General features: G+C 39.9%; 1 protein-coding gene across 1 annotated transcript in view; it reads right to left on the reverse strand.

Annotated features, from left to right (window-relative positions):
* AHCTF1 (AT-hook containing transcription factor 1) overlaps window positions 1-9,588 on the reverse strand; it is a 51,256-nt gene extending 41,668 nt beyond the window's left edge. Inside the window, exons 1-3 of the mRNA XM_081336173.1 lie at window positions 8,944-9,588; window positions 2,374-2,500; window positions 273-526 (exon numbers count right to left, since the gene is read on the reverse strand). Coding sequence (XP_081192299.1) covers window positions 273-526; window positions 2,374-2,494 — 375 coding nt within the window. The 5' untranslated portion in view covers window positions 2,495-2,500; window positions 8,944-9,588. The remainder of the gene's footprint in view (window positions 1-272; window positions 527-2,373; window positions 2,501-8,943) is intronic.
* Between the last annotated feature and the right edge of the window lie 2,621 nt (window positions 9,589-12,209).

The raw sequence follows: 12,209 nt of genomic DNA on the forward strand, positions 1-12,209 counted from the left end.
TTAGTATTCTCTTCCAGAATTGCTACATTTATGGCAAAATTCACTAACTCTAACAAATGAGAACATCTTATACTACAGAACCCAACATTGATTAATTTACATGACTGCAACTCTGGAATATAAAAATATGTGGTTGTAATTTTTAAAGGTCACAATTAATACTTAAGAGAATACAAATTGCTGTAAAGAGAAAGCATTAAAGCAGAAACAACAGCTGGAGCATGCATCAGGACAAAGAACTTATTTTTTAAATTAAGAAATCATGTATATACCCTTCCAGGAAGAACAACTGCTTTAACCACTCTGGATATTCCAAGATCATACAAACACAGAACACTTCCTTCTGTTTCTTCCAAACCAATTAATAGTCCATTTCTTTTCTGCCAGGAAAACTCTTTCACTGCAAGAATAGTGGGTAGCTGTTCATTCACCCCATTAAAACGATACGCTGACAGTCGTTCTCCTGTGACAGGGCTTACAATCTCAAGTTGTGGTCCACATGCAAGGCAAGCTAATCCACTTCGACCTAGAAGAGAAGAAATATATATGAGAGGAAATCTTATCTGTGAAGAAATAATACTCGCAGAGAGGATAGAACAATTGGAGAAACACTGGGGGGAGGGGGGTCTTGCATCATACACTAGGATTTATTAATTCCATATCCTAGACCACAGGTCTGCAACCCGCGGCTCCGAAGCCGCATGCGGCTCTTTCAGCCGTCTCCTGCGGCTCCCAGTCCTCTGCCATGTGCAGTCCAAAAAAAAAGGGACTAAAAAAGTTCAACCAATCAATTCAAATATGCAGGGTAGGTGCATATCTCGCCTTGGCTCCACTCTTCAGTCAAACCCTGTTCTGCGCATGTGCGCATGTACGCGCATGTGAACACATTTTTTGCGGCTCCCAGTTTTTCCTTTTGTGAGGGAACTGGTTCCGAGTGGCTCTTTCACTGTTTCAGGTTGCTGACCCCTGTCCTAGACCAAGTAGTCCAATAAATTTAAATGACAAGCTCAGGATAATTTACCGGTATATACCGAAATCCTCAGCAGTATGCTTGTACCTGACTTTTTAAAATTATTTACAAATGAGAACACTTCCTAAAAACTATGGTGTTCCACACAAAAACGCTAATTCCTAAAAATTCTTATTATCCATGTTTAAGCAAATGCAATGAAGAACTAAAGAGTGGCAAAACATTTTCCAGTGGAACAATGATTCAGCCCTCAATTAGTAACAGGATTAAGTTCAAGAAAAGAATGAACTCAGATAAAGACGAACAAAGCAAACAAAGCACTTATTGCTTGGAGAATGGAGAAATTGCTCCAGGATCGTATTGTATCTGGTGCTGAGTAATAGGAGATATATATATGTGTATGTGTGTTTGTATATATACATATACATTATACGTGTGTGTGTGTGTGTGTGTGTGTGTAAATATAGATTATGCTATATATTGCAAGATAATTTATGAATTTCATATTAACTCACCAGAAATTTATGGAGCAAATATAATGAGTTAAGGTTAACTTAAAACTTCCTTTGATGTTAATATGGCAGATACTTGCTACTGGATATTTGAATCACAAAGATATGTACAGGATGAAAAATACAGCAATGTTATATTAGCATACTTTCAACAGTTTGTTGAAGTTTTGAATTTACAAAATGACAGCCAATTATCAACACTCTGAAAACTGAAACTGCTACCCAGTAAAAAAGAAGAAAAACGTCAACTAGAGCAGGGGTGTCAAACTGCCGGCCTTATGGGCCGGATGTGTCATCTGGAAGCCGCGCCCACCCCATTGCCGGCAATGGTGAAAAGGCTCCGATACGTTGCGTGACGTCACGAGTTTGACATGTCTCAACTAGAGGTTTCAAAAGGAAAGGATTCCAAGGGATGTGTCACATCTGAGAAAGATTCCATACTGTCAGAGCTCACAACATAAAGCAAAAAGAACAGCAAAACCACATCGCTGAAATTCAGTTTGAATGCATATGGAAGGGCAGCCCCAAAGCATAGAATCCAAAGCTATTTTTAAAACTATTAACGTTTGACTAACTAAACTTCAGAACTGAGCTACATTTAAGCCAATGTAGATTGCCTAACACTGGACTGATAATCAATTTCAGCTTCTATACAGATAAACCTGCTATAGTTCTACAACCAGGTTTTGCATTTAAAGAAATATAAAAGGCAGTATGTCCAACAACACAAGTGCTGACTCAAGAAAAGTGCTTCCTACACTAAATTTTAGAATCATGCAATTTACCTTACCCACCTCATCTTTTTTTGCCCTCACAGAAGTATTAAATCATGCATATTACAATACACCTTTTGTAGTCTTAATAATTAAGAAGTGTGAGCTCAATTGTTACCTCCTGTGAATTTCCCATGAAGTACACAATCTAGTGTTATCTCATCTTCTCCAAGTGCTTGTATAGTCACATCTGGAAACTGCAGTAGACAGCTGGTTACATGAGCAGTTAGGTCTCGCATGTTTCACTGTAAAAATGCAGTGGGAAGTTTATTCAAGTAAGCAGTCAGTGCCAGCAAATAATTAAAATACTGTACTATAGAATATATGACCAAGGCTATGGTATAGCACACTAAAAGAAATTCAGATTTTAATTATTTTCTTTTGTCTCTTTAGTTTTAATTATTTTCTTTTAAGTTTCCTTAATTTTAAAGAGTATGTGACTAGTAAGTGTGTGTTTTCCTTCTGTTTGTTCCGTCCCCCACCCCCATTCTATCTATGTAAAAAAAAACACTTCCAGCAATTCTGACAGGTATAAACAAATGACAGCTAAATGAATGGTGGGAGGGCTAGAGTCTGGGTAATTTCAGGGCCCTTTTTTTAAAAAAAAATTCCCTGCCAAAGTGCAAAAGGAAGAGGTGTTGACTGCTCTCTCACCTCACCCCCTTTGTTAACAACTGGATGATGATTAGGAAGTAGAACAGCTGCTCCTTTCTGAATTTCAGTTTAGAGCTGCTGAGGTTGAGGAGTTGGAGGAATCAGCAGAATACCCTGTAATGAAGCAGGAATACTGCAGCTCTAGGACTAATGTAAAAGTTGGACTATTTCAGACTTGATTTTGAACAGCCATGTTATACTGTCTCTCCCTGAGGCCTGACTTAGCAGGGGGAAGGATATGAAATGATTCTTACCTTCAGCAGGCAGTATTCTGTATTACTGAAGCAAAGAGGGCCCCTTACACAAATGTCCACTTTATCTAAGACATTTGGCTTACTAGAGGTAAGTTCTTAGCTTTTCCTCCCTTCAGTCTGCACCTAAGCGTTGTTGGGTGCTGCTCTAAGCCTAGGAGCTAGATCTGATTCACTCAGCAGACAAGGTAAGTACAACCATTGTGTGTAGGGCTCAGATATTACTGACAGGGCAGCGGTATATCAACATGCATAAGGCAATGGAGTCTATTAGACAAAATTCATTGGAATCAGTCACATGCTTACAAATAATATCTGCCATGAGGAGTCCTTGGTGCTCTCTGAGCTTGCTTATTTTCTTGCAGATGTTTCATTACCCAAACTATGTAACATCATCAATGCAGCAGTGATGTTACTTAGTTTGGGTAATGAAACATCTGCAAGAAAACAAGCAAGCTCAGAGAGCACCAAGGACCCCTCGTGTCAGATAACCCTGAGCTTCAAATATTTTCCTTTATTAATATCTGACATTGCCTAATGGGCTCAGGAGAGATAGGGCCAGTATCAAAATCATCTCCCCTAGCTCTACAATTTATCAGCAGCACTCTTATAGGCAACTAGCATAAGAGTGCTACATATTGCAAGTCAAGGTAAAGCAAATGCTTGACCCTAAGAAGAGACACGTGTGTCCCACTTGTTGTCCATTCTTTCTATGAATTATCACACCAATGGCAATGAAGGGTTATGACTTAGTTGGCTAAGGGAGGGAAAGATTATGAGCAACCGAATCTGTTTCAGATTAATTAACATAATAGCAATGTTTTTTCCAAATATGAAAAAGCATATATATTTAAACTTCAGACTTTGCGATACTATCTTGGCTTAGTGAAATAAAATAGTACAAGTGACTTAGATTTGTAGTACCTGCTTTCTTTATACTGGAAAATTCTATAGAAAATGTTTCTAAAGAAATATATAGCCCTTTATTTTAATTTTAAAATGCAACCTTAACAATATGAGAACAGTTTTGTTTATTTAAATCAGTTTTAAGAAATTACACTGTACAAAAAGCAAATTAGGGTGAGACTTGGGAATGTGGCTCAGGCCTGCAAATATATATAATTCCATGAACAATAATTTTAAATAAGTCAAACTATAAGAGTTAATAGTTCCATTATGGATCTAAAACGCGGGTGTCAAACTTGATCCTGTCACATGATGTATCATGACGTATCATGATGTTTTTTCCTTTGTAGTGGGTGTGGCCTGCGTGTGACACATCCGGCCAACAGGCCTCCAGTTTGACACCCCTGATCTAAAGGCTTGTAGGAAAATACACATTTACAAAGTAATAAAAATACTGTTTTAAATCTAATTTTAAAGTATACAGTATTGTCTTTATAAATTGTAGTTAAATAAAGTATAACTTTAACTCCAGTTTCTCCAAGAAAAGTCTGTAAACATGTAAAGGCACAAGTGCAGAGCGTGACTGTGAATGGCCCCTTTGAGCTTGCTTTAACTGTTTACTTGGTAGAATGCCCTCAACTGGCTATGCTTTTACTGGATTAAGCTATGGGATCTATGTCCTTAATTCACCACCACTGAAGTTAAGGAGGTCTTTGTTACCAGGTTCTCTGAATGCCAAAAACTGTTCAGACCATTTTGGATAGCCCAGTTATCACTTCTAGATTTATTTCCTCTAAAGGTTTTTATAATCAACATCTAGATTATTTGTAGAAGAAAAAAAATAACGTGCTTAACTTTTTTAAAAAAATGTATTAATTTCTTCAAAAATCAGCAAAGGAGGCTTAATTTGGGGGAAATGCTGTTAATAACAAGGTCAGTACTGAAGAGAATCCTAACATGATGTTCTACACACTGTTTTAGACCTCTTTTGTTCAACATTGTAATATCTAAGAAAGTACGGTTTCTAAGCCACAATATATTGTGCTTACAAAAGGCTAATACATGTAACAGTGGAAAAGAAATTGTAAAATACGTATTTTATACATAATAAAAGGTAATAAAATTGTACACTGATTCCTTCAGTGAACTTTTATAAGTACAACACTTTCCTTAAATTTTAAATGCAATGCATTTTCTTCAAAGGCCACAAAACATTTTTGTAATGATACTTTGGGATAGCTGCTGTCTTGATTTAGTCAAGTATCAGAATGTAAAAATAATAATGGGTTGTTGGGTTCTACATTTAAGAATAAAAAATCCAGTTATTTTAGAATATTTACTAGAGGAATTTTATTCATAATGAAGATACTTCAGTTTACAACTTATTTATTATTCATTCACTTCCCATGCCACTGTGTGGCTAACAATCAACTAAAACATCAACAAAAAATAGCAATTAAAATATATTGCACCAGAGGCAGCTTATGTATCCATAACCAATAAATCTTGTACTTAATTAACCACATTAATACTTAAAATGGATTGAACTAATCACCTGGCTCAATGCTGAGAGAAAGAATCAGGTAATCAGCACCTTGTAAAGGCAAGCAAGATAGGGACTTTTGGATCTTAGAAACAGCAGAATAGAAAACATGTATCAGAAGATCCGTCTAAAACAGGGGTGTCAAACTCAATTTCATTGAGGGCCACATCAGTATTGCGGTTGCCCTCAAGGGGCCGGGTGGGTAATGGCCAGGGTGGGTGTGGCCTACTGGGTGGGCATGGCTAGTGTGTGTATGGCCTACTGGGTGGGCGTGGCCAGCTCTACATCATTCGCATCAAGGGTGCCTATGGGGGCCTGGGCAGGAGTGGGACAGATCTGGGGGTCTCTGGTAGAAGGAGAGTCTCTGGGCCACGGCCAAGGCAGTGGGGGCCAGTCCCTCACTGTTTCCAGGATGGCTTCGTGGGCCACATGAAACCACTTCGCGGGCCGGATCCGGCCCCCGGGCCTTGTGTTTGACATGTCTGGTCTAAAATAAGTGACCTGTAGCAAGCCAACGTTATTAGTTCTTGTGAAACAGCCAAAAGAACTGGAGACGAAAGAGATGTTGTTATGTGGAAAGAACTGGAGCTTGTTAGTCCAAAGGATATGGATTAGTCTTTGGAGTTGTGAGCATGGTTGCCTGTATTAGTTCCAGGTCCTTCCTAGATGGCTAGGTCCTGTCAGGAAATACTTTATGGTTTCATCCAAAATTCATTCTTCAGTGATGGTGTGAACTGCATTCAAGAAGCTATTTCTGGACCCAATGGTGTTGGATAATTTCCATCTGTTTCCAACCTTTACTCTGAGGGGCAAGTTGCAGAGAAGACAATCAAGCTGCAGCTTAAGAGAACTCTAGTGGAACCAGATTATCTTGGTCTACTTCCAGGAGTTGCAGGCCTGTATATGGCATTGAGATGGACTAATTGCACTTATGGGTGATCTCTGATGGGATCACATTGGAGGTAGTGCATCCACTTTGGTCCTTCTTGTTCTCTGTGATGTTCAATACAACTGATCATAGTATTCTGCTGGACTGGCTCAAAAGCTTAAGAGCAGAAGCACATTTTTCTGATGGTTCTCCCTCTGGAATTGGTTCTAGTTGGTATTGGTAAAAAGGAAAGATCTAGTCCTGATGACCTATTTTGTGGGGGGTTGTGCAAGACTCTAGACTTTTCTGTTTTGTATAATACTACATGAAGCTGCTGGTTAAACTAGTCTTGCTGGCATAAGATTAGATATCAATATACTACTGACATGCAATTTTATATTTTTACCAAAAGCCAACCAGGCAACACTGTCAAGGTTGGGAAGGATCAAATTTAGGGTTAGGCTCAACCCTAATAAGACAAGTAGCTTTGGGTTATGGGACTGCTTGGATCTGGGTATTTTCCATTGGTGTTCTGGATAAGGTAGTTTTCTCCCAGACAGAATTCCAGATCTGAGTGATTTTATCTGCCAGATACTTCAGATAATCCTTAACACTATCCTGCAGATGATTATTTTGCCCTTCCTTTCCAGGTCACTTTGAACAGTCATCAAATACCAATCCAGAATGACAATGAGAATGAGAAAAATACAGCTTTTTTGCAGCTCTTATTACCACAAAGTATATGTAGCTAGAACTCTTGAGATAATGTGATTGTTTAACCAAACCAGCATAAAACTTCTGAGATCACTTGAAAAATCTCTTTCTCTTCACAGGACCCTACTAGTAGATAGTCTTGTTCATCTGTTCAACTTTCCTAACCTACAACAACCAACCATATAGCAGTCTCTAGATACAGCTTAACTTCAAGACAAAGATTGCTGATATGGCAACAATTTGATTTCAAATATTTTGTACATTTTTACCAACATTTATAAATCAGTTGGAAATCAGGATACTCCAGTACACTCTATGACTATTTCCTTTTATTAAAGCATACTTCTCCTTTCCTGTCATTCCTAAAGCATACATAGAAAATAAGTCATGCTCATTAACTCTGGAAAGGCAGATCAATTCAACTGTAGTCCTGATAATTGTCTACATATTAAAACACAGATGAATTAAGAGCTTAGCTTGTTTATATCTGTCCTCAGCTTAAAGCTGAGGAACCAGGAGCTTCCTATCTAGCTGTCACATTTGCAGGTCTAACCAGGCTACACACTTCAGGGATATTTTCAAATGGACAAAACAACTCTATACAAGTTCAGTCTTATTACTTTTAGGATAACTTTGCTCTTACAAAATTTGCAATAGTGTGTTTGTGTGTGTGGGGGGGGGGGAGGCATTTTAAACTGTCATCTGCCACCCAAAGCTTTGAAGTGTCCAATCCGGTCTATCAATTCAAATCCTACGAAGTTGTTGTGCAGCATTTCGCGATCGATCGCTGCCTCGCTCCATTAGGTAAAGTTAAGAATTAAGCAGAAAGTATTACCCACTGGGCCCTCCAAAGAAAAAAAAAAAAGTCTGTACGTTTCGCGCAATAACGTCCACGCTTGTTGAAAGGAAAGCCCTAATTCAGCGTTTCCCAACCTTAGGAACTTGAAGATGCGTGGACTTCAACTCCCAGAATTCCCCAGCCAGCTATGCTGGCTGGGGAATTCTGGGAGTTGAAGTCCACGCATCTTCAAGTTCCTAAGGTTGGGAAACGCTGCCCTAATTAACCAATCCCAGCCTACTCCCCAGTCACAAAAACCAACCAGACTGCCCGGCAGGAAGTCCAAAAGAGGCTTCTTAAACGACGAACTCTTTAATAAAAAAATTTTTTAAAAAAACGGCCGTTTCGTCTCGTTTTAGCGATTACGCCTCCAAGAAAGGAGACGCACGAGCAGGAATGAGGAGGGCCTGCAAACAAAACCTCACGTCTGCCTTCGCTAGAGTAGATAAGAGGCAGCCGGGGGGGGGCAGGGCCTAAGAGGAGCACGCTGCCTTGGCCTGGCAAGCTCTCCTCGGCTCGCCCACCAGCCTGGTAGCGCAAAGCACGTTTTCCTCCCCCCCCCCCAGGTCTGAAACTGCCGCCAGGCTCCGACCCGGCCCCGGCGGCTTTCCCGGCGTTTGGCGGCAGCGAGGAGAAAACCGGGCGGCGGGGCTGGAAGGGGGGGGGCCGCCCCCTGCCCCTCCCCTCCGTCTGGCGGGGGGCCGCGCGGCGGTTCCGAAAGCGGCGACGCAACGACGGCAGTCCCGGATGGCCGCGGGTGTCTCCAACGGGCGGTTACGTAACGAGCCCGCCGACCGCCCTCCTTTTCCCGGCGAACGGGGCCTAGTAGGGGAAAGCCCGCCAGCCGAACCAAGCCGGCAGCCCGGCCTTTTCAACGCCTTCGGCCAAGCGCTTCTCTCGTCCCCTACCATAACCTGCTTCGGAGGCGGGGGGGGGGGGGTTGCCGCCTCGGCCGCGCCGCTCGCGTTGCCCTCAGAAGAGCAGCATCTCTCCCGCTTCCGCCGCGGCAGTTCAAGAAAGCTGGCGGGCTCCCTGGGCCGGGCCTACTCGGCCGCCCGTCCCCGCGCTCGTCCGTTCTCTGCCTGCGCAGCAACCTCCTCTTCCTTCCCCCGATCGCTCACCGGCAGCAGGAGGAGGGGGGAGGAGGAGGAGGAGGAGGAGGACCAGACGGTGGAGGAGCGAGGTCTCGCGAGAGCAAATCACAGCCGTCGCGGGAATTTTCAAATCCTTAATCCTGTTCTCCTGGTTGTTTTAAGTGGAGGTTCCAGAGGACACCGTAGGAATTCCCCGGACGCAGTTGCCGTAAAACTACAACTCCCGGCATGCGTTGCTTCGAAGTTGAACGCGCTTGGCCAAGGCAGGGCAATTTATTTATTTTAATTTAATTTAATTTAATTTAATTTAATTTAATTTAATTTAATTATTTAATTTAATTTAATTTAATTTAATTTAATTTAATTTAATTTAATTTAATTATTTAATTTAATTTAATTTAATTTAATAATTTAATTTAATTTAATTTATTAATTAAAAGGTAAACTTCGTTTTCCGGGGTGGTGGGGGTGGTAAAAGACTAAGACTAATAAATGACAATAAATCCAAGATCCAATAAATTCAATTGTGCCTAAAGGAGGTAAAAAAGAAAAAAGCTTTTTTTTTAAAAAAAACCACGCTTGCTCCTGAATTCTCTTTATGGCTGCTGATCCAAAATCAGTCACCAGCGTGTGACTGACTGGGGTAAGCAAACCTCCCTTTTTTAACGGACTGAATTGTCTCCATGGGAAAATATGCTTTTTCTGTCTCCCACCCAGGATAGTAAAGTACGGTAATAAATGCTTTCAATGTTATCAGCGTGTGATTCTTGGACTGAGTGCTGTTCTTATGATGGGGTCTTTGATCCACCGGTCATCATAATTGTCAGAAACACAGATGTTTTTTACATCTGTGTTACACTCTTAGGCTGTCTTTGCATAATTTTGCATTTTGAAACAGTCTCCCTTTAATCAGATGCATGGGCAAAACAGTGAAAAAAAATTATATACAACAACTTGACAACCACAAATGCATTATCTAGGAATTCAATTCAATTATACTGCACCAGGAGAGCCAATGAATATTATATTAAATTATGTATACACATATTTCTTGTCTTAGGCAACAATTATGTCAAGTTCAATTGATAGCCTTCTGAATGCAAAAAAATGTTTATACCCATCTTAATTTTAATATATTTCCATTCCTACATTGTATACATGGACATTTTGATTCTCCCCCTTCAAACTTGCAGAATGACCTTCTCTAAATAGAACTAAACTGTCCAATATGCTTGTTCTGATTAAAGATGTAGAGATTCCCTACACTTCCTGGTGGTAACCTCTGCTGTGTAGAATAAATTCCTTTCAGATATTGTATTAACCTTGGCATTTTTCCACATAGCTGTTAAGATGGAGATTTCATCCCAGAAATTTCAAAAGTTAATATTGCTCACGTTTGGGGTGGATACCTATGATAACTATATAGATTATTTATTTATTTTAACTATTCATTGGCTGGCTTTATTGATGTATTGATTTGCAGGACTGATGAGATCATTCCAATTGACCAATCATAAGCAGCTTACAACTCCCCCATTTGGATTAAAATAAATACAGGAGATGCTTAAACACATTTTAAAATTAAAAACCATGCATTGTAAATGGCCATGTAAAAAAGCGAGAACCAACATTTGTTGTCTGGAGGAATTATATTCCAACAATCCTGCCCACAAGACATCATGGGGTATATTCAAGTCTTCATCAGATTTCTGAAAAATCAGGAGGGATGATACCCTTTGAATACCAGATACCATTCGGGAGGTGGTGGCTCCTGCATAGGCATGTTTCTGTAATCAAGATGACATGCAAACAGCCCACCCCTGCCAGATCTTATTGGGAGAATGCAATTCTTTAGATATTCAGGCCTTGAACCATAAACATTTTATTCTCTAGTAACTAGTTTAATTGTGTTGTGGCTTTTACATTTTTATTTTGTGTAAGCCACTGTATGATGCAAGATTTGGTGTATAAATGTTATAAATAAAATTGTATAATAGAATCTCTCTAGAGACTGCACATTCTACTCAAACCAGTTCAAACAATACTTGATGTTTGATTTTTCTGAATAAAATGTAGATTTTTAGTGCAAACATTTGCCCTCTGTGCTAGTTCTCCTCTGCTCAGCAGGGACATAGCTCTGGTGAATTCAAAAACTTACATTCTTAAACATGATATCATTTAAAAATATATTGCCCTTATATTGTAATACTTGTAAATCTCATCTCTTGTATCATGTAATATTCTATTGGCTTCTGACCACTCACTTTCAACATGAAGGGATGCAGCCAATAGTGGCAGTAAAAATCAAGTGACCTAAATAAAAAAAAATCCTTTATCTTAGTATGAAGGCATCTCTGGATACTTCTGATGGTTGCTTTTTAGGTTCTCCTAAAGGCTTTCATAATTTATCCTTCCAGCTTTTAATTACGGTTGCTATACACAATTACTATCCAGCCGGGATCGTTATGCAAGCAAAATCTTTACATGAAAGAGTATTTAAAACCTTTGCATCCCATAATGACTATAGATAACATGAAAATCAGCAATCACACATAACACAGAGAAAGAGATTGTCATTTTAATGAGTTTACAATGAAAGCAACACAGTATCAATTGAGGAAATAACAGTAAACAGTTCCTGGAGGCAAGTGATGGGAAAGCATAGATAGACACACATCATTTGAGCTATTTCTGAACACGGGGTCTTCTGGTCTTCTGAAAGTCTGGCAAACCTGTGTCCAAAAATAGCTCAGCTGACACAACAATGGGGTGAAGAAAAAGTGTCGAGTATGCTGGAAGGAGCTCTACAGACTTAGGAGGTCACATAGCACATTCAAGCTTTCCACTTCTTCATGGTTCATCCACTCCCTCATTTCCCACCAAGTAGGAAATCACAATGACCATGACTGTACTTTTTGGATGGAAAAAAACAAGACTGCACTACTCATTTTCACATGTGCGCACATACATGAGCACACACTACTGGTCTACTGGCCTCATGGAAGTCTCATCATCATCATCAAAAAGCATCAATCCCCAAAGAAAAAACCTTTGGTCTCCATTGTATATTAATCTTTAAAATCCTC

The sequence above is a fragment of the Vipera berus genome (genome assembly GCF_964194415.1).
Source record: "Vipera berus genome assembly, chromosome: 1".
Taxonomy (NCBI): domain Eukaryota; kingdom Metazoa; phylum Chordata; class Lepidosauria; order Squamata; family Viperidae; genus Vipera; species Vipera berus.